A 20,820-nucleotide genomic window follows, 5' to 3' on the forward strand; every position below is an offset into this window, starting at 1 on the left:
CCGCACAGGCGCCCCCAAACCTGACTGTACCCCTTTGGGCCTGCACAGGCCATCTGTGACTAGAGTATAGTCACAGCTGTCTGGCTACACATTTGAGTCTTGCCGCACAACCTGGAAGCAAGCAAAGCCCCCCAGGTCTCCCACGCGAGCGGGAAGAAGCTCCGAGAATCTGGGGCACTCGGCCAGCACTCACCCCAGCTCAGTCTGGCCTGACCATGCCTGAATGGGGGGCCATCTCACCTGCTTCAGACACTGCAGCAGGACACGGAAGAGCAGGGAGTAGGGCAGGTGGCCAAGCCGCACAGCGGGGCCTGTGGGCACAGGGCCGGGCGGTCCAGTGGGAGGTGACAGTGGGCCACTGGCCTTCTTCTCAGAGCCCCTCTCTGGCTCCCTGCAGAAGCAAGGAGGACTAGCAGGTGAGGTCTCTTCTGACCCTGGCTTGCCACTAGGATCCCTTCTGGGGTGACCCCTGGGGTCCCTGTGGGGCAGAGAGCACCTCGTCCCCCCCGACCCCAGTGAAGCGACAGCCTTACACACAGGCCCCCAGAGAGACACTACTGCACGTACACACAGTCGCAGAGGCAGTAGGGGCTGAACCTCACAACGCCATCCTTGTTGGGCAGCCCAAGGCGGTGCAACGAGTCAGCCCGCAGCAGCAGCAAGAAGTCAAAGGCCTGAGGGGACAGAACCGCACCATCAGGCCAAGCCAAGGACCCACGCACACCTACGCATCCCATAAACACCTGAACTCCAAAGACCACTTCCTACGAGAATGCACAGGACAGACATCCCTACGGCAGCTGGGCTCACCCCACGGCAGTGCCACACAGCTCCAATGTCAGAAAGTGAGCTCTGCTCGGGGTCCTGTCACCTCCTCCCAAACAACAGAGGGCCAGCTCCGTGACCTCTGCCCAGCCCAGCCCAGCCCTCCTGCAGCACCATCGGCTCATCAGGGCCGCATGCCGCCCTGGGTCAGTGTGCTTCTTCTCCGCCCTCATCCCAGGCTTCATTCTGACTCAGAAGCACAGGGACTGCAGGAAAAGGCAGGCCAAGGGATCCCCAGGAGGCTGCACTTGGCGGGAGCCCTGCGGCCTCTGCAGCTGGTGAGACCGCACCTGTCAAGGCTGCAGCAACCCGGCCCGGAACCGAACACCCACGCGGCCCAGCCATACCTGCAGCCGGATGCTGCTGGCGATGGGCAGCGAGTAGCTGTGCTTGTAGTGGAGCTGAATGTGGCTGACGAGCGTCTCATACACGCGCATGGCGTGGCTGGCCGGCAAGGTGTACAGTTTGGTCTGTGGAGGGACAGGCACCCACCAGGGAGGTGACCAGGAGGCATCTGCTGTGCTGCCCTCTCCACTGTACCCAGGGCCATGTGTGTCTCACATGGCCTATCAGGAAAACCTGCCTAATGGAACACTAACCTAACCCCTGTCCACATGCCACCAGAGAATCCCAATGCTATGAGGCCAAGGGAGATGACCAGGAGCAGTAGACTGGGGCAGGGTATTCCCAGGTGCTTGAGCTGATGTCCACTGGGAGCCACCCTGCCAAGGCCCGGGGCCCTCCTGGACAGGTGACAGGTGAGGTCAGGGTCCAAGGGGGAGAGGACAGCCCTCAGTGCTGCCAGCAGCCCTGGGGTAGCAGAGCTAGGACAGAGGTCGCAGGGCCACCAGAACCAGAGGGGCCTTTGTGGTTTCTGAGCCTGGGAGGTGAGCAGTGGGGGCTTAAAAATTCACTTGTTCAGAAAGAAGGAGATGGAGAGGGAGAGGGGGAGGGAGAGAGAGAAAAGCGTGTGTGTATGCACGTACATTTGTGCGTGTGTTGTGTGGTACTGAGGATTGAACTCAGGGGCACATTAGCACTAACTTATGCTTCTATTCCTTTTTATTTTGAAACAGGTCTCTGAGCCTGGGAGGGAAGCAATGGGTGCTTAGAATTCATTACTATTGTTGTGTGTGTTTGTGTATGTATCGTGTGGTCGTAGGGGCACGTTAGCACTGAATTATGCTTCTATCCCTTTTAATTGTGAAACAAGGTCTCAAGCCAGGGGTGGTGATGCTTGGAATCCCAGTACTTGGGAGGCTGACACAAGAGAATCACAGGTTTGCAGCCAGCCTCAGCTACGTAGGCCTTGTTTCAAAATAAAAGAATAAAAAATAGGGCTGGGGTGTAGCTTGGAAATAGAATACCCCTGAGTTCAATTCCCAGTAATGCAAAAATTAAATAAATAAATAAAGTCTTGCTAAGTTAACCATGCACTGGCTTTGAACTTGAGATCCTCCTGTCTCAGACTCCCAAATCCTGGGATTATAGGTATGGATCATCAAGTCTGGTATTAATGTTCTTTAAGGAAAAACAACTCAGAGCCAGGCGTGGTGGCCACGCTTATAATCCCAGTATTTGGGAGGCTGAGACGGGGATCGTAGATCGAGGAAAGCCTCAGTTACTTAGGCCATTTACAACTTAGTGAGACCCTGTTTCAAAATAAAGAATAAAAATTAGGGCTAGGGGTATAGCTCGGAGGTAGAATGACCCTGGGTCCCACCCCTAGCACCACATAAACAAAAAAAAGAAAAAAACAACTCATTAGCCAGGCACGGAGGCATACGCTTGTAATCCCAGTACTTGGGAGGATGAGACAAAGAAGAGCTCAGGTCCAAGGCCAGCCTCAGCTACTTAGTGAGCCCCTCTGCAACTTAGTGAGACCTTATTTCAAAATAAAGAATAAAATATAGGCCCGGGAGCCAGGCGTGTTGCACACTTGTAATCCCAGTATTTAGGAGGCTGAGACAGGAGGACTGCACAGGTTCAAAGCCAGCCTCAGGCCAGGCATGGTGGTGCAAGCTTGTAACCCCAGCGCTTGGGAGGCTAAAACAGGAGGATCGCACAGGTTCAAAGCCAGCCTCAGTTACTTAGCGAGGCTCTCGGCAACTCTTAGTGAGACCCTGTTTCCAAATAGAACATAAAATAGGTCTGGGAGTATAGCCTGGAGGTAGAAAAGCCCCTGGGTTCCACTCCCAGTACCACACACACAAAAAAATAAATAAAAATAAAAATAAAATAGGCCCGGGGTATAGCTCAGAGGTAGAATGCCCCTGAGGTCAATCCCCAGTACTGAAGAAAAAAAAAGAAATAAAGAAATAAAGAAAGAGGAAGGAAGGAAGGAAGGAAGGAAGGAAGGAAAAAGAAAAGAAAAACAACTCATTACCAGGATGTGGTGGTGGTACATGCTTGTCATTACAGTACTTGGGAAGCTGAGATAGGAACACTACAGGTTCTTGACCTCAGCAATTTAATGAGGCCCTCAACAACTTAGTAAAACCCTGTTTCAAAATAAAAATTAAGAATAGTGGGGTACGTGCTTGAAATCCCAGCATTTAGGAGGATCACATTCACAGCCAGCCTCAGCTACTACTTATTGAGGCCCTCTGCAACTCAGTGAGACCCTGTTTAAAAATAAAGAATAAGCCGGGCGTGGTGGCGCACGCTTGTAATCTCAGCATTCGGGAGGCTGAGACCTGGAGGATCGTGGTTCGCAGACAGCCTCAGCTACTTAGTGAGGCCCTCTGCAACTCAGTGAGACCCGGTTTCAAAATAAAGAATAAAAAATAGGGCAGGGGGTGTAGCTCGGAGGTCGAATGCCCCTGGGTTCCATCCCCAGGCCCGCAAAAAAAAAAAAAAAAAAAAAGAAAAAAAAAGAAAAAGAAAAAGAAAGAATAAAAAAAGGACTGGAGATGTAGCTCGGAGGAATGCCCCTGGGTTCAATCCCCAATACTATAAAGAATAATATAAAATAGCTGGGTGTGGTGGCTCACACTTGTAATCCCAGCATTTGTGTTGCTGAGACAGGAGGATCATGGTTCGTGGACAGCCTCAGCTACTTAATAAGGCCCTTTGCAATTCACTGAGACCCTGTTTCAAAAACAAAGAATAAAAAATAAGCCTGGAGTGTAGCTCAGAGGTAGAATGCCCCTAGGTTCCATCCCCAGTACCACACAAAAAAAGGAATAACACCCAGGTGTGGTGGTGCACGCTTGTAATCCCTGTGCTTGGGAGGTGGAGACAGGAGGATTGCGCAGGTTTGAAGCCAGCCTCGCTGGCTTAGGAGACCCTGTTTCCAAATAAAAATATAAAATAGGTCTGGGAGTGTAGCCCGGAGGTAGAAGGATTTCCAGGAACCCCAGTACCACAAAAAAAAAAAAAAAAAAAAGGAATAAAAATAGGACTGGGGGTGTTGCTCTGAGGTAGAATGCTCCTGGATTCCATCCCTAGTACTCCAAATAAATAAATAAATAAATAAATAAATAAATAAATAAATAAATAAAATAATTTAAAAAATAGGGCTGCAGGTATAGCTCAGAGGTAGAATGCCCAGGATTTCAATTCCCAGCACCACAAAGTAAATTAAATAAATAAATAGGAGCCAGGCATGGTAGTCCACTTCTGTAATCTCAGTTCTTGAGAGTCTGAGACAGAAGGATAATAGGTTGGAGACCAGCCTCAGCAACTATGAGATTTTCAGGAACCTAGCGAGACCCTGTTTTAAAACAAAGGAAAAATTTGTAAAGGGCTGAGGGTACAGCTCAGAGGCTGAACACCCTGGGTTCAATATCCAGTACCACCAAAAAATAAAATAAATTTAAAGAGAAACCAGGCATGGTGGCACATATAATCTCGGCACTTGAGAGGCTGAGACAGGAGGACCACAGGTTCAAAGACAGCCTCAGCATCTTAGTGAGGCTGTCTACAACTCAGTGAGACCATGTTTCAAAATTTTAAAAAGTCAAATAGGGCTGGGGGTACAGCTTAGAGGCAGAATGCCCCTGGCTTCAATCCCTAGCACCACACACATAAGACATAGAGTGGCCTGAGCAGGTTTGCCTCAACCAAGAAGCTGCGGCCAGCCCTTCAGCCTCGGGCCTGTATTTCCAAGGGTGGGCACCAGAACATCTTGCCTTCCCACTACAGGACAGGAGGTCCCAGCTCACTGTTGCCACAGCCAGCAGGTCAGGCAGCAGGAGCATGAGACAGGCATGAATGAGACCCCAAGAGGGGCGACCTAGCTGTCATCTAACTACGTTAAAGGTGCAGGCCAGGAAATAGAAGCCCATCACCAAGAGCACACACAAATCTTTAATGCCAGTATCTTAGAACTATAAGTGTTTTTGGTTTTGTTCTTTTGGCACTGGAGATTGAACCCAGGGGCATTCTATCTCCATGATACACCCCCAGCCCTATTTATTTTTATTTTTACTTTTGAAACAGGATGAGAGTCTAACTATTTGCTGAGGCTGTCCTTGAACCTGCGATCCTCCTGTCTCAGACTCCCAAGTACTAGGATTACAAGCACACGCCACCACACCCAGCTTGAACTACAAGTTTTTTTTATTGGTGTTATTGTTTTCTTTTGGTACTGGGGATGGAAGCCAGGGGCATTCTATCTCTGAGCTACACTCCCTGTCCTATTTTTTAGTCTTTATTTTGAAACAGGGTCTCACTGAGTTGCAAAGGGCCTCACTAAGTAGCTGAGGCTGCCTGTGAACTGCGATCCTCCTGTCTCAGCCTCCCAAATGCTGGGATTACAAGCGTGTCCACCACGCCTGGCCTTGAACTACAAGTTCTGAACTAACAGATGCCAATATTATGTCTCGTGCACTACTGACACTGGCAAGTGCACCTGCGTGCCACTGCGAGGCTCTGAGGGTCAGCCATTGAGGCAGTGTGTCCAGAGAAGAGTCTGGCTGTGGCCTGCCCAGGTAATGGTGGCCTGGGGATGTGAGGCCACAGGAGGGGACAAGTGGGGACAGGAGGAGACCTGTGGTGACCAGAGCGCCATGAGGAATGAGCGAGTTCAAGGGCAGCATGGGCCACACAGTGAGGCATCCCCATCTCAGAGTGAGGCACGGAGACAGGCAGGCTGCGGAGGGTGGGACTTTCTTAGGTGGAGAAATCAGAACCTCACACGTGGAACCTACAGCTCTCAGGCGTGGCGGCGCACGCTTGTGATCTCAGTACTTGGGAGGCTGAGAGGAAGATCAAAGGTTCTCGGCCAGCCTCAGCAACTCATGAGGCCCTCTGCAACTTAATGAGATCTTGTTTCAAAATAAAGAATAGGCCGGGCATGGTGATGCACATATGCAATCCCAGCATTTAGGAAGCTGAGACAGGAGGATCAGGGTTCATGGCCAGCTTCCGCTACTTAGTGAGGCCCTCTGCAACTTAGTGAGACCCTGTTTCAAAATAAAGAATAAAAAATAGGACAGGGGGTATAGCTTGGAGGTAGAATGCCCCTGGGTTCCATCCCCCGTGCCACAAGAAAGAAACAACAACAGTACAGCTCTGCCACAGAATGGCCTGGCAGCTCGGGAAACATCAAGGCTGGAACTCAGCAGCCCACACCTAGCTGTGCACCGGAGAAACAGGTGCCTCATGCACAGCTGGACAGCTACGCAGCAGCAGCATTCCTAAGAGCCAAAAGGAGGAAGGACCTAAGTGTCCACAGACACACCGGTGTGGAGCACGTGCGATGGGCCATCTTAGCCATGCGGAGGGATGCAGTGCCAACGGCCGCTGGAGCGGAGGGAAGGACCAGAGAGCCCTGCTCAGATGCAAAAGGCCATGTGCCGTGGGGCTCCACTGGGGAGACAGGCGAATGGGCAGATCCGTGGAGGCAGAAAGCAGACTGGAGCTTGCCACAGGCCGGGGAAGGGAAAACGGGGCGCAACAGCTAATGGACATAGGGCTTCTTCGGGGGTAATGGGGCCATTCTTAAAGTGATAGTAGTGATGCCTGCGCAGCTCTGTGAATATACTGACAGTCCCTAAGTTGTTCACTGTAAATGGGTGGGCTGTTGAGAGGTACATCTCAATAAATCTATCCCCCAAATTAAAGTCACCATGGGGTAGAGGAACAGGTGTGTGCCTTCTTCAGCGGCCGCGAGGCATGGCAGGACCAAGTCAAGCCCCTCCATGAGCACGGGCTTTGGCTCTTTTTTTAATTTTTATTTTTTTATGCTGGAAATTAAACCCAGAGGCATTGTATGTCCATGCTACACCCCAGCCCTTTTTATTCTGAAGCAGAAGCTCACTAGGTGGTTGTCTTGCTAAGGTGCTATAGCTGTACTCAAACCTAGGATCCTCCCATCTCAGTCTCCCAGAGCTAGGATTACACGCTTTTATTTCTTTCTTTCTTTTTTTTTTTTTTTTTTGGTGGTGATACTGGTACTGGGGATGGAATCCAGGGGCATTCGACATCCGAGCTACACACCCTGCCCTATTATTCTTTATTTTGAAACAGGGTCTCAGTAAGTTGTGAGGGACCTCACTAAATTACTGAGGCTGTCCGCAAACCGTGATCTTCTGGTCTCAGCCTCAGCGTCAGCCTCCCAAATACTGGGATTACAAACGTGTGCCACGATGCCTGGTTTATATTTTTTTGTTTTTAAAACAGGAGCTAGCCGGGCGTGGTGGCGCACACTTGTAATCCCCACGCTTGGGAGGCGGAGACAGGAGGATCGCCCAGGTTCGAAGCCAGCCGCGCTGGCTTAGGAGACCCTGTTTCCAAATAAAAATATTAAAATAGGTCTGGGAGTGTAGCCCAGAGGTAGAAGGGCTTCCAGGAACCCCAGTACCACAAATAAATAAATAAATAAATAAATAAATAAATAAATAAATAAATAAATAAATAAATACAGGAGCTGAAGCTGGGTGTGGTGGCTCAGGTTTATAATCCCAGCATTTGAGAGGCTGAGACAGGAGAATCGCAGTCAGTGGACGGCCTCAGCTAATTAGTGAGGGAATCTGTTTCAAAATAAAGAATAAAAAATAAAAAATAGGGCCGGGGTGTAACTCAGAGGTAGAATGCCCCTGGGTTCCATCTCCAGTACCGCAAAAAAAAAAAAAAAAAAAAAGGCCTGGCTAAGTTGCTGGTGCTGTCCTTAAGTCTGCACCACTCCTGGCTCAGGCTGAGGTTACCAGCGCCACCGCCACATCCAAAGAGGGAGGTGGAGCCGACCAGACTCAGGGCAGCTCCACAGACCAGGCAGCACCCGTGCAAACAGTCCTGGCTCGCCCACAGTGCCTGCAGGCCGCCCCCTGCCTGGTCAGGACGGCACCCTGCTGCAGCCACAGCACCCTGCCACCCCGGGAGGGCAAAGCTCTCTCAGGAGGCATCCCTGAGGAGCAGCCTCCAACTAGAGTGGGCGGCGGCCGATCACCACACCCTCTGCAGAGGCACCGGCACAGCACCCACCTGAAGGATGACCAGAAGGCCCAGGACCGCCGTCTTCACGTCCTCCAGGGAGGCCGAGTAGGCGGCCACATCCCTCTCCTCCAGCTCGGGGGGCAGGGCGAGGGAGCGGGCCATCACCTTGACAGAGACCGGCGTGTGAGTCTCGCTCAGGGAAGCGGTTACCATCACACCCAACACTACCGCCAACGCCTCTTCTACTTGTCAGGAGGAAAGATGCACCTTACCTATGCATGTGAACACTCAGAAATCACCACTGACCCAAACTAACAGGAACAGGTGCTGGCTCCGTGAGGACAGAGGACACAGTCCCATCCCCGGCTCTTGGGCTCTGTGAGCTCCTGACACCAGCCCAGCTCCCGATGCACCCCCAACACCCATTTCCCAAGCTCGCAGGTAGCACACCAGCCAAGCAGCAGGCAGTCCAGCACAGCCTCCTGGTACCGCCTGTCTCTGCTGGGAGGGATGCCCTGCCTACAGAGACAGCCGCCAGTCACAAGGCTGAGAGGACGGGGGCCTAGGACTCCATCACAATGAGCGGTGCCGCTGTCAGACGGGCCCAAGCGCGCTCACCTTCTCAATGATGTCCAGCAGATTGTTAAAGTAGTGGCTGTGGCAGCCTTCTGCCAGGTCCACCAGCAGCTGGGTGGCCAGCTTGCGAACTTGGTGGTCTTTGTCCTCAGGGATGTGGGAGAGCTGAGAGATGACCACGGAGTTAATCAGCTCCTCCTGTGCGGGCACAAGGGGAAGGAGGTGAGCCTCTGCACTGGCTGGTGGGGACACCTTGCAGGAACACTGAATCCCTTGAGGCACAGGACAAAAAAGAGCTAAGCTGTGGGTCAAGACTGCACAGTAGTCCCAGCACTTGGGAGGCTGAGACTGGAGGACTGCGGGTTCAAGGACAGTCTCAGCTAGTAGTAAGACTCTCATCAACCTAGTGCGACCCTGTTTTAAAACAAAAATAAAATAGGGCTAGAGTTGTAGCTTAGAGGTAGAATGCTCTAGTTTCAATCCCCAGTACCGCAAAAAAAAAAAAAAAAAAAAAAAAAAAAGACTGCAGAAAGGCTGGGCAGTGACGACCTGGCCCATTGCACCAGACTCAGAGCCCCTGAGGCCCTCTCCTAGGGACCTGAAGCAGTCCCTCAGCTCAGAACACCAACCACCACACAATGGCCTGACAGGCGTGTGGGCCACAGGCTCCCATGCCACGCAGCCAAGCCAGTGTTCCTATTCACTTTTTTTTTTTTTTTTTTTTTTTTTGCAGTACTGGGGATTGAATCCAGATGTATTCTACCTCTGATCTACACTCCCAACCCTATTTTATTATTATTGTAATTTGGGGGGGCAGGTCTGGGGATGAAACCCAGGGGCATTCATTTAACCTCTAAGCTACACCTCCTGTCCTATTTTTTATTCTTTTTTTTTTTTTTTTTTTTGTGGTACTGGGGTTCCTGGAAGCCCTTCTACCTCCGGGCTACACTCCCAGACCTATTTTTTATACTCTTTTATTTGGAAACAGGGTCTCCTAAGCCAGCGCGCGTGGCTGGCTTCGAACCTGCGCGATCCTCCTGTCTCTGCCTCCCAAGCACGGGGATTACAAGCGTGCACCACCACGCCTGGCTTTATTCTTTATTTTGAATCAGTGCCTCACTAAGTTGCGGAGCGCCAAAGTAGCTAAGGCTGTCCACAAACTGCGATCCTCTGGTCTCTGCCTCCCGAATATGCTGGGATTACAAGCATGCGCCACTATGCCCAGCTTATTATAATTTTTTATTTGTGGTACTGAGGATGGAACCGAGGGGCCTTCTACCTCCAGACTACACTCCCAACCTACTTTATATTTTAGTGGAAAAAGGATCTCACTAAATTGCTGAGAGCCTCACTGAGCAGCTGAGACTGGCTGTGAACCTGCGATCCTCCTGTCTCAGCCTCCCAAGTACTGGGATTACAAGTGTGCACCACCATGCCCAGCTCCTATTTTATTATCATGAAACAGAGGCCTACTAAGTTACTATGTGCTGGCCTGCAACCTGCGATCCTTCCGCCTCGGCCTCCCAAGTGAGATTACGGGCGTGGCCATGGCACCCGGCTCCTGCTTGATTTGTCATTCGCATCACAGAGGATCCCTTAGCCCGCGTGGTGGGCGCGCTTGTCATCCAGCATTCAGGAGGCTGAGACCGGAGGATCACGGTTGCAGACTGCCTCGGCTACTTAGTGAGGTCTTTTTGCAACTCAGTGAGACTCTGTTTCAAAATACTGAATAAAAAATAGGTCTGGGGGCTCAGAGGTAGAATGCTCCTGGGTTCCATCCCCAGTACCGCAAAAAAAAAATTTTTTTGCGGTACTGGGAATGGAATCCAGGGGATTCTACCTCCAAGCTACACCCCCTGCCCTACTTTTTAGTCTTTTTGTGTGTGTGTGGTGGTACTGGGGTTCCTGGAAGCCCTTCTACCTCCGGGCTACACTCCCAGACCTATTTTTACATTTTTTTTTTAAATTTGGAAACAGGGTCTCCTAAGCCAGTGCGCGCGGTGGCTGTCCATGAACCGCGATCCTTGGTCTCAGCCTCCTGAATGCTGGGATTACAAGCGTGCCCCACCATGCCTGCAGCAAAAAAAAAAAAAAAAAAAAAAAAAATTTTTTTTAAATAAATAAATAAAGCCGGGTGTGGTGGCACACGCTTGTAATCCCAGCATTCAGGAGGCTGAGACCTGGAGGATCGTGGTTCGCGGACAGCCTCAGCTACTTAGTGAGGCCCTCTGCAACTCAGTGAGACCCTGTTTCAAAACTAAAGAATAAAAAGTAGGGCAGGGGGTGTAGCTTGGAGGTCAAATACCCCTGGGTTCCATCCCCAGACCCGCAAAAAATAAATAAATAAATAAATAAAATAGGGTTGGGGGTGTAGCTCACAGGTAGAAACCATCCTGGATTCCATTCAACACACACACACACACACACACACACACACACACACAGTCCTCAAACTGCGATCCTCCGGTCTCAGCCTCCCAAATGCTGGGGTTATAAGTGTGTGCCACCATGCCCACACACACACACACACACACACACACACACACACACTCTGTCCTCGAACTGCGATCATCCGGTCTCAGCCTCCCAAATGCTGGGGTTATATGCCCGGACACTAGACACTTCTGAACTGAGATCAGAGTTTCCGAGGCTCCTGGGTCCAAGTGAGGACCAGACTGGGCCCTGAAGGCCTGCCCCGCCCAGCCCTCGGAGGCCAGCGCCGCACGCACCTCGTAGAACTGCCTGTTGATCAGCAGCACGAAGGACAGCACGTCCAGCACCTTGATGCGCACAGCACTGCGGGGCTCGTTCCTGCGGAGGAGCAGGCTGCTGGGCTGAGGGCCCCGCACGGGACACGGCCCTGCCCCCGTGTGGCGGCAGCAGGCCCAGCTCTGGACTCTCCGCATGGCCCCAGCTCACAGATATCTGAAGCAAGCCTCCCCTTCCAAGGGGCCGTTTTCCTAGACCACCACACAAAGACCTCACTCTGGGACCCTAGAAAACTAGTCTTTTCCATCTGAGGAAAACCATTCCTTTCAAGAATCAGAAAGGAGGGCTCTGACTTATGGGATTCTCAGGCCCAGAAGCCTGCGAGCAGCAGATGGGTCCGGCCCCAGTGCCAGGTGTGGCTGGGGAGGCCTGCTACCTGAAGAACCTCTCCATCAGCGACTGCAGGTTCTGGATCCAGCCGTCCTTCGCCGGGTGGATGGACTGCGCTCGGTAGGATATCAAGTTTAAGAGGGAGGACTCCTGTCAAAGGAAGACAAAGCCAACGTGTCACGGAGCTGCGCTGCCCTGCAGACTCCATCAACCTGCTGCTGGGATGGCCCAGGAGAACCAAGTTTGCCCAGAAAGGCTGGCTGCCTCGCAGTCCCGGCAGGGAGCACACAGGAGCAAAGCCCGCAGAAAGCCGCACGGATGAGTGAGTACCGCTGCCTGGGAGCAAGTCAGCAGCGGAGCCAGCAGAGCCTCTCCCCGTGGGCGGGAGGGAACGATGCTTAGGCTAGCGCCCAGCTCATGGGACCCCACGCTCCGCCTCCTGGCGCCTGCAGGCCTCCTTGCCTGGGAAAGCAGAGCTCAGCCCTTCAGCTCAGGCAACGCACTCCGCCCGAAGGCCCCATGGGGCAGGCATGTCTTACAGGCCTCTGGTCCGCACAGCTCTCCACCAGTTCAAAATATCTCTCCTGCGAGCCGTGGAACTCATTCTGGTCACACAGTTCCTCCACTGTGGTCAGCAGGTCATGGACAATGGTCCTCAGCTCCGGGGTGTCAAGGCTCTGCAGAACCAAGGCGCCGCCACAGACTAGCTTGCGCTTCCCTCCGGACACAGCCCTGGAGTCCTCACCTCAAGACTAACTACATCTGGACCCCTGCTCCTGCCCAGCCCACCCCAGAATCCGGCAGGTGAGAGCAGCCACTGCTCGGGGTCCCCTGAGCACTGTGGCCAATACCCCCGATGCCACCCACCACAGTCACGCCACGCACATCACTCTGGACACTCCGGGACCAGCTCCAGAAGCTGCTCAGGCCAGAGGTGACCTGCCCTGCCACTGCCAGTCCTGAGCCCCGTTAGCTCACCTACTGCACATTCTATCAGGCCAGCACGACAGAGTATGTCTGGAACAAGCCCTGATTTCACTGGGAGACAGGTGGCACCACTGCTGACCAGCGGTCAGCACGGCCACGGCAGGCTGAGGCCCAAGGCAGGCCCAGACGCACAGGAACCCTCTTCTGGGGCAAGCCCGTCCACCTGGGGTCTCAGTTCTCCTTGACCACGGCTTCGCCCACTCACCTGGAGCTGCTGAAGCAGCCGCTCAATGATGCTCAGCAGAACGTCCCACGTCACAGCCTGGAGCTCCTTCCTGTACTTCTTGATGAGTCTGGTTATGGACAGCACAATCTCATAGGATACCACCTCGTTGGGACAGGTCATGGCCTGGAACACGGGGCCCGGGGAGCACGAGTGTCAGCCGCCTCTCGCCCATGCACAAGAAGTGCCCCGCCACGTCGCCTCAGAGCTAGAGTAAGGCGCCTGGGTAGGCAGTGCTCACCACCACGGGCACAGGAGAACTGCAGAAGGGTGTCTTGCTACTCTACTTTAGCATAATTGGGACCTAGACAGGGCCTAAAAGCCCCACCTCATTAGGGCCTGACTCAGACCAGTAACTTTTTCTGGGCCCTGGAGGACTGCACAGCAGAAGCTGAGAGCTACCACCTAAGCTCCAGTGTGGGCAATGGGCAAAGACCACATCTATGCCCACACTGCTGATGAGGAGGGCAGGACAGAAGGCTGCGAATCAGGAGACTCCGTCACCCAAGGAGATGCAACTTTTTCTTTTTTGTTTTTTCAGTACTGGGGACTGAAGAGGCATTCTACCACTGAGCTACACGCCAAGCCCTTCTCTTTATTTTGAGACAGGGTCTCATTAAGTTATCCATGCGGGCCTCAAACTTGCACTCCTACTGCCTCGGGCTCCTGGGTAGAGTAACTGGGATTACAGGCATGCACCACCATGCCTGGCTAAGACACAGCTTGTCTGAGCTGTGCCATACTGTGAAATGAGGACTGTGTTATCACTTCACTGGGGAGCCATGAGAACCAAACACACAGGAAGTGCTCTGAACGCTACAGGGCACCATGGAAACAGAAGCTACGTCATCAGCATCACCCAGAGACCACAAGATCACCACCTTGACCAAACAGAATATCACCGGCAAGAGGAGTGCTATCCCAGGGGCAACACTGAGCAGCTCCAGTGTCAATTGGCAAGAGATGAAATTCATGAGATAAAATGTTTGCTTGAGAATAAAACCTTCAAAAAGCCCTAAATCTCATCTCCAGTTGAAAAGCAACTGACTGGCAATACCACCCACCACCCACAGGACCCCTGGCGGGCGGGCGGGTGGGCGGTCAGGCTGAGTGCCCTCACTCAGGCCAACTCTGCAGCACAGAAGCTTCATTACCTCGTAGAAAGATGGCAACACAGACGTTGGGGAGTTCTTGAGAGAGTAGAGGCGGTGGGCCCCCCAGAGGGCCATGCCCACGAAGAACACAGCTCCTCTCAGCAGCGGGGCGTCTTCCATGTAGGCTCTGAAAGCATGCCAGACGTTAAGTGAGCAGTGCTGCCTGCCTGGCATGGGTCCCCTGGGGTCCGAGGAGGGCCTGCTCTGGCAATGCCCCCAGCAACCCCTGAGCTTATGGGGCAGAAGCGCAGCTGGCAAGGGCAGGGACAATGGGCAGGGACCGTGGTGGCCAGCAGCAACTGCGACTTCTCCACGACCATTCGAGCCAGTCACCATGGGCCGCACTGTGTGTGGGTCTCGCTAGTGCGGGGACACCAGGCCCAGGGAGCCAAGGCCCTCAGCCTCGTGTGCTCATGGCGTACTGGGAGGCAGAGGTCAAGGTTGCCATCTGAAATCACAGCTAAGAGCCCAGCGCAGTGGCACAGCTTGTAATCCCAGTACTTGGAGGCCGAGACAGGAGGGTCGCGGTTTGCAGACAGCCACAGCTACTTAGTGAAGCCCCTTGCAACTCAGTGAGACCCTGTTTCAAAAATTGACTAGCCAGGCGTGGTGGCACATGCTTGTAATCCCTGCGCTTGGGAGGCGGAGACAGGAGGATTGTGCAGGTTCAAAGCCAGCCTCACTGGCTTAAGAGACCCTGTTTCCAAATAAAAATATAAAAGTAGGTCTGGGAGTGTAGCCTGGAGGTAGAAGGGTTTCCAGGAACCCCAGTACCACCAAAAAAAAAAAAAAAATTAAAAGACTAAAAAATGGATCGGGGGTGGAGCTCAGTGGTAGAATGCCCTGGGTTCCATCCCCAGTACTGCAAAATAATAATAATAATAATAATAATAATAATAATAATAATAAAGAATAAGCTGGGCATGGTGGTACAGGCTTGTAAATTCTAGCATTTGGGAAGCTAAAACAGGAGGATCATGGTTCGTGGCCAACCTCAGCTACTTAGTGAGGTCCTCCACAACTTAGTGAGACCCTGTATCAAAATAAAGAATAATGCCGGGTGTGGTGACGCACATTTGTAATCCCCGCGCTTGGTAGGCTGAGACAGGAGGATCACACAGGTTCGAAGCCAGCCTCAGCTACTTAGTGAGGCTCTCAGCAACTCAGTGAGACCCTGTTTCCAAATAAAATATAAAATAGGTCTGGGAGTATAGCCCGGAGGTAGAAAGCCTCTGGGTTCCACCCCCAGTACCACCAAAAAAAATAAAAAAAATAAAGAATAAAAAATAGGGCTGGGGGCGTAGCTTGAAGGTAGAATGTCCCTGAGTTCCATCCCTAGTACTGCAAAATAAAACAAAACAAAATAAAGAATAAAAATTAGGGCTGGGAGAGTAACTCAGAGGTAGAATGCCCCTGGGTTCAATCCCCAGTGCTGTAGAAAAAAAGAAAGAAAGAAAGAAAGAAAGAAAGAAAGAAAGAAAGAGAAAAGAAGAAAGAAAATGGGGCTGGTGTGTAGCTCAGAGGTAGAATGCTCCTGGATTCAATCCCCAGTACAGCAAAAAAAAAAAAAAAAAAAAGACTACGGGTATAGCTCAGAGGTCAAATGTCCCCAGTACAGCAAAAAAGTAAAAAATTAAATTAAAAATTAATTAAATCACACAGCTAAGAAGAAAGCCATGTGCTCACAAGAGGGAAAGCGCCAGAGCAGACTGAACCAAGGCCTCACGGAGCCACCAGGGTGACTGAGCAGAGGTGGAAGACCCCTCCAGCAGGAGCAGGAGGAAACGGTGTGTGCAAGGCCCCGGGGAGAGGGGTGAGGCAGGGCCAGACCACAGGACTTGTCCCTTGTCCTGGAGCACAGAGCCGGAGCCGCTGTGGTGAGAGTCAGAGCTGTTAGGAAAGCTCTCCCAAGCTGGATGTGGGGGCACATGCCTATAATCCCAGTCTCTGAGAGGCTGAGACAGGAGGATCACAGGTTTGAGATCAGCTTCCTCAGCCAATTAACAAGACTTTCAAGTGAGCCTGGCAAGCGCCAGCTCAGACTGCCCCCCTGCAGGTGGCACCGGGCTGAGCCGCCAGCTCGCCACACCCTCGCTGCCCAGGCCTGCCACTCACCGGTCCTCCATGATGCGGCACATGTTGTAGATGGCACTGTGGCCCAGGTGGGTGCCCAGGAGGTTGCGCATCAGCTGGGGGAAGAGACGGACATAAGAGGGACGGGCAGATCCAAGCCCCAGCCCCAATAGAAAGGCAAAGCTCTCACAACACCCCCACAGCCCAGCCTCAGTGCAGCCGCCAGGAGAACACCACCAGACTGCCCTAACGGCACTGTCAGGCCAAGACCAGACGCCATGCACTGCAGACAAAATCGCCACGCCCGATCGTGTGCTGGGCCAGGGACCTCATCCAGGGAGGCCTTGCACACAGCAGTCTGAGCCTACCTTCCAGCAGGGCTCGCAAAGCTCCTTGACGTTGACGGTGCGGCACAGGGTGACGATGAACAGCGGGAGGCTCTCAGCCGGCAGGCAGTTGTAGCAGACGACTGCGTCCAGCACCTGCAGGGAGACCTGCAAGAGGGGGCGACTCAGGCAGGGCCCAGCCCACGCCTCCTCCCACTGCCCCCGGGGAGCAAGTGGGCATCTGGGAGGCGCTGCTGCCCTGCCCTACCCTGTACTGTGCCTTCACAGCAGAGCCTGCCACTGTCCTGGCTGCCAGGGCAGACTCCTGCTCTGAGAGGGGCCAGAGAGCAGCAGGAGGGCCTGACTCAGAGCCCAGCCTCCCAGAAACAAGAGAGCAGCGAATCGCCATGCGAGGGAAGGGAGCCACTGACCTCTATGTCCACAGAGGACGCGGTCCGGATGCACAGCAGACAGATCATGCTGCGGGAGAAGCGCCAGTCAGTTCAGAGGTTTCCCAGGAGGCCGAGTAACTGCGCTTCAACTTGTGGCCCCTCTGGGACCAAGTTCTGTCCCCGGCTCAGCCTCCCTTGGAGTGCCCGCTCCAAGTCCACATGCCCGGTGCTGGGGTTTGCGTGAATGAGAAGCCCTACCCTGGGGACACCACAGGCTACTTTGAAAAACCAACATGAGGCGGGCGTGGCGGCGCACACTTGTAATCCCAGCATTTGGGAGGCTGAGACCGGAGGATCACGGTTCACAGAAGCCTCAGCTACCTCGTGAAGCCCTCCACAACTCAGTGAGACCCTGTTTCAAAATAAAGAATAAGCTGGGCGTGGTGCCACACACTTGTAATCCCCGCGCTTGGGAGGCGGAGACAGGAGGATCGCGCAGGCTCAAAGCCAGCCGCGCTGGCTTAAGAGACCCTGTTTCCAAATAAAAATATAAAAAATAGGTCTGTGTGTGAGTGTAGCCTGGAGGTAGAAGGGTTTCCAGGAACCCCAGTACCATCAAAAAAAAAAAAAAGGACAAAAAATTGGGCAGGGGGTGTAGCTCGGAGGTCAAATGCCCCTGGGTTCCATCACCAGAACCACACAACAACAACAACAACAACAACAACAACAACAACAACAACAACAACAACAGGCAGTAACTGAAGCACCGGGCGATGCTCTAAGTGAAGGTGGCCATGCCCACTTCCACGTCTCCATTTACTGGGCAGCTTCATCTGCTTTCTTTGCCCTGCAGAGCTGAACTCATGAGCCATGGCAGTAGGGATGCTGTCAGAGTAATACTAAGTCCTCTTCTTTTTAGTGGAGCTGAGGATGGAACCCAAGCCGCGTGCATGCTAGACCAGAGTCCTAGCCGACCACTGACTACGCGCCAGCCAGAATTTAGGCCCTTGACCTTTCCTTACTGAACCATCGATGCGATGTACTCATCCAGGTAGCAGCTGTTGAATTTGACCAAGTTCACAAGCACCAGAAGGAACTCCGACGACAGGCCAACATCCATCCACTGCAGGACAAACTCCGCTGGGGGGAGAGCAGTGTGTGAGGGTTCTAGGACGCACCTCCTCCTCGCTTCCTTCCCAGCAAAGGGGAATGCCCATTACTGCTGGGCAGCCTCCCAGCCCGAGTTCTGGGGTTGTAAGAATGCGAGGCAGCAGGGCCGGGCATGTGGCACATGCTTGTGATCTCAGCACTTGTGAGGCCGAGACAGGAGAATCACATGTTCAAGGCCAACCTCAGCAACTTAGCGAGATCCTCTTTCAAAATAAAAATAGGGAGGCGGAGACAGGAGGATCGCACGGGTTCAAAGCCAGCCTCAGCTACTGAGTGAGGCTCTCAGCAACTTAGTGAGACCCTGCTTCCAAATAAAGTATAAAATAGGTCTGGGAGTATAGCCTGGAGGTAGGAAGCCCCTGGGTTCTAACCCGAGTACCACAAATAAATAAATAGTGTTGGAGGTGTGTCTTAGGGGTAGAACACCCCTGAGTTCAATTCCTAAGACAGAAAAAAAAGAAGAAGCAGTAGAAATGTTTTTTTGGGGGGAGTGGACAGTATGGAGGTTCAAACCCAGGGCCTGGCACATGCTAGGCAAGCACTCTACCAGAGATATAGCCCCCAACCCTCAGGTTAAATTTAGTCCAAGACCAGAAAAATTGTAACCCAGCCATGGCACCTACCTAGTTCTTCTTCCAAGTAGGCAATATGCCTCCCGTTGTCTGTAAGAGCCTTGAAAACTTCTAGCCTTTCATGGAGGTCTTCATTGGAGGGGTAGTCCCTGATAACCTTAAAGAAGAGGGCTCTGAGGACCCCCAAGCGGTCACCCTAGAGACAGAATCACAGGGTCAGCAGAGGCCTCTTAGGGTCTCCACACAGCTGCCAAGAAACACAGGGGCACCAAGACCACAGGGACACCTCACAAGCGTTTGGGCAGGGGACCCACAGTGCCAGCCAGGAGCTGACTGGCGTGTGAGGATCGCCTACCGTGCCAGGTCTGGGCACTGCAGACACAGACAGCAGAGACAACAGTTCCTGCCCTGGCCCAGCCTGTAGCCCAGGGCAAACACATGTGATGACAAACGCCAAGGTGTGACAGCCCCAGGAGAGGTACAGCGAGAGGGACAGGCCTCTCAAAGCAGCTGAGCACGAAGGGAAAGGGCGGCCACTAGAGGCTTCCCGGAGGGGCCTTCCCAGCTGGATCAGCGACAGGGGGCTCGGGGCACAGCAGGGGATGGCCCTGGCTGGGGAAGCGGCAAGGGCTGTGCAGAGCGCTTTGCCCGATGATCTGTGTGAGCAGAATGACCATGTTTACAGATATGAGGGGTGACACGGGAGTGCCCATGCACACGGTCCAGCTCCAGACCAGAGCCCAAAGGGCAGGTGGCCCAATGTCATCCCGCAACCCCCTCCGGCTCCGCCCCTCACCTGCCCCTGCACGATGGCCTTCAGCAGGGCCAGCACCGCATGTCGGGCCTCTGGTGGACGCTCCGGCTGCAGCAGGTCCGCGACAGCCTTCCAGAGTGCTTCCACCGCGTGCTGCAACCCGCAGAGAGGAAAGAAACAGCAATGAGGTGTGGCCTCCATGCACCCTGGCCCTTCCACAGGGCAGGACATCAGTCTGCTGGCTCGGAACCAGTTCCTTATGCTGCTTGGACACCCCACGGCCTGGACAGGCCTCAGAGCACTCCCCCGCAGGTCCCTTGCACCAGGAACTGCTAGCGCGAGGCAGCGGGAGGCCAGGCAAGCGCCCGGCTTTGAGCACAGTGGGCAGTCCCCTGGGGAGCTGCTTGTACCCTGGGGAAGCCACAGGAGCCTCAGAGCCAGCATAGCATGGGCCCTGGCCTGGCACCCTGCCCCAGGCCATCCTCTATGCAAAACCACCAGCCGTGCTGCCCACCAGCTGCCCAGGAAGAACTCGGTGCACCTCTGCCATCCACCCTTCCCGCCTCTCAAGTCATTTCTGCTCCCCAAGTCCCTGTTCAGCCTCCTCCTCTGAGCACCTGGGCCAGCCCCCCACCCCACCCCACCCCCACCTCGGCCCCACCTCCACCCCCAGAGAGCTCGCTCTGGGACTCCTCAGCAGGTTGTCTGCTGAACAGCCAAAGGGACTCAGGAGACACTGGGACCCTCACTCATCTCCTGTGTTCCACTTGAATTTTTTTTTAAACTGGAGGTTGAACCTAGAGGCATTCTACCCATCTACACTTCTAGCCCTAACGTGTGTGTGTGTGTGTGTGTGTGTGTGTGTGTGTGTGTGTGTGTGTGTTTGGTGTTTGGGGGGGGCAGCAGTGGGGATTGAAATCTGGGGCATTCTACCTCTGAGCTACACCCCAGCCCTATTTTATTTATTTTTGGTGGTACTGGGGGTGGAACCCAGGGGCTTTCTACCTCCGGGCTATACTCCCAGACCTATTTTATACTTTATTGGAAACAGGTTCTTACTAAGTTGCCGAGAGCCTCACTAAGTAGCTGAGGCTGGCTTTGTTTTTTTGTTTTTTTGTTTTTGGTGATACTGGGGGTGGAACTCAGAAGCTTTCTACCTCCAGGCTGATACTCACAAACGTATTATATATACACTTTTTTTTTTGGTGGTGGTGGTACTGGGGGTGGACCCCAAAGGCTTTCTACCTCTGGGCTATACTCCTAAACCTATTTTATTTTATTTATTTTTT

The 20,820-nt window shown here is 53.2% G+C and overlaps 1 protein-coding gene across 23 annotated transcripts in view; it reads right to left on the minus strand.

Moving 5' to 3' along the window:
• TSC2 (TSC complex subunit 2) overlaps positions 1–20,820 on the minus strand; it is a gene marked incomplete at both ends in the record, with an annotated part of 42,259 nt that overhangs the window by 15,154 nt on the left and 6,285 nt on the right. For 18 of the 23 annotated variants that reach the window (XM_080704344.1, XM_080704339.1, XM_080704336.1 and 15 more), the window contains 16 exons: positions 241–391; positions 568–674; positions 1,173–1,295; positions 8,254–8,370; positions 8,824–8,979; positions 11,511–11,592; positions 11,927–12,030; positions 12,420–12,557; positions 13,073–13,216; positions 14,245–14,371; positions 16,360–16,433; positions 16,686–16,811; positions 17,075–17,123; positions 18,058–18,175; positions 18,829–18,973; positions 19,574–19,684. In XM_080704344.1, the coding sequence (XP_080560470.1) occupies positions 241–391; positions 568–674; positions 1,173–1,295; positions 8,254–8,370; positions 8,824–8,979; positions 11,511–11,592; positions 11,927–12,030; positions 12,420–12,557; positions 13,073–13,216; positions 14,245–14,371; positions 16,360–16,433; positions 16,686–16,811; positions 17,075–17,123; positions 18,058–18,175; positions 18,829–18,973; positions 19,574–19,684 (1,872 nt within the window). The remainder of the gene's footprint in view (positions 1–240; positions 392–567; positions 675–1,172; positions 1,296–8,253; positions 8,371–8,823; positions 8,980–11,510; positions 11,593–11,926; positions 12,031–12,419; positions 12,558–13,072; positions 13,217–14,244; positions 14,372–16,359; positions 16,434–16,685; positions 16,812–17,074; positions 17,124–18,057; positions 18,176–18,828; positions 18,974–19,573; positions 19,685–20,820) is intronic. The other 5 variants (XM_080704346.1, XM_080704345.1, XM_080704337.1 and 2 more) reach the window with 2 other exon arrangements.

The sequence above is a fragment of the Muscardinus avellanarius genome (assembly GCF_963383645.1).
Source record: "Muscardinus avellanarius genome assembly, chromosome: 10".
In the NCBI taxonomy this organism is placed as follows: domain Eukaryota; kingdom Metazoa; phylum Chordata; class Mammalia; order Rodentia; family Gliridae; genus Muscardinus; species Muscardinus avellanarius.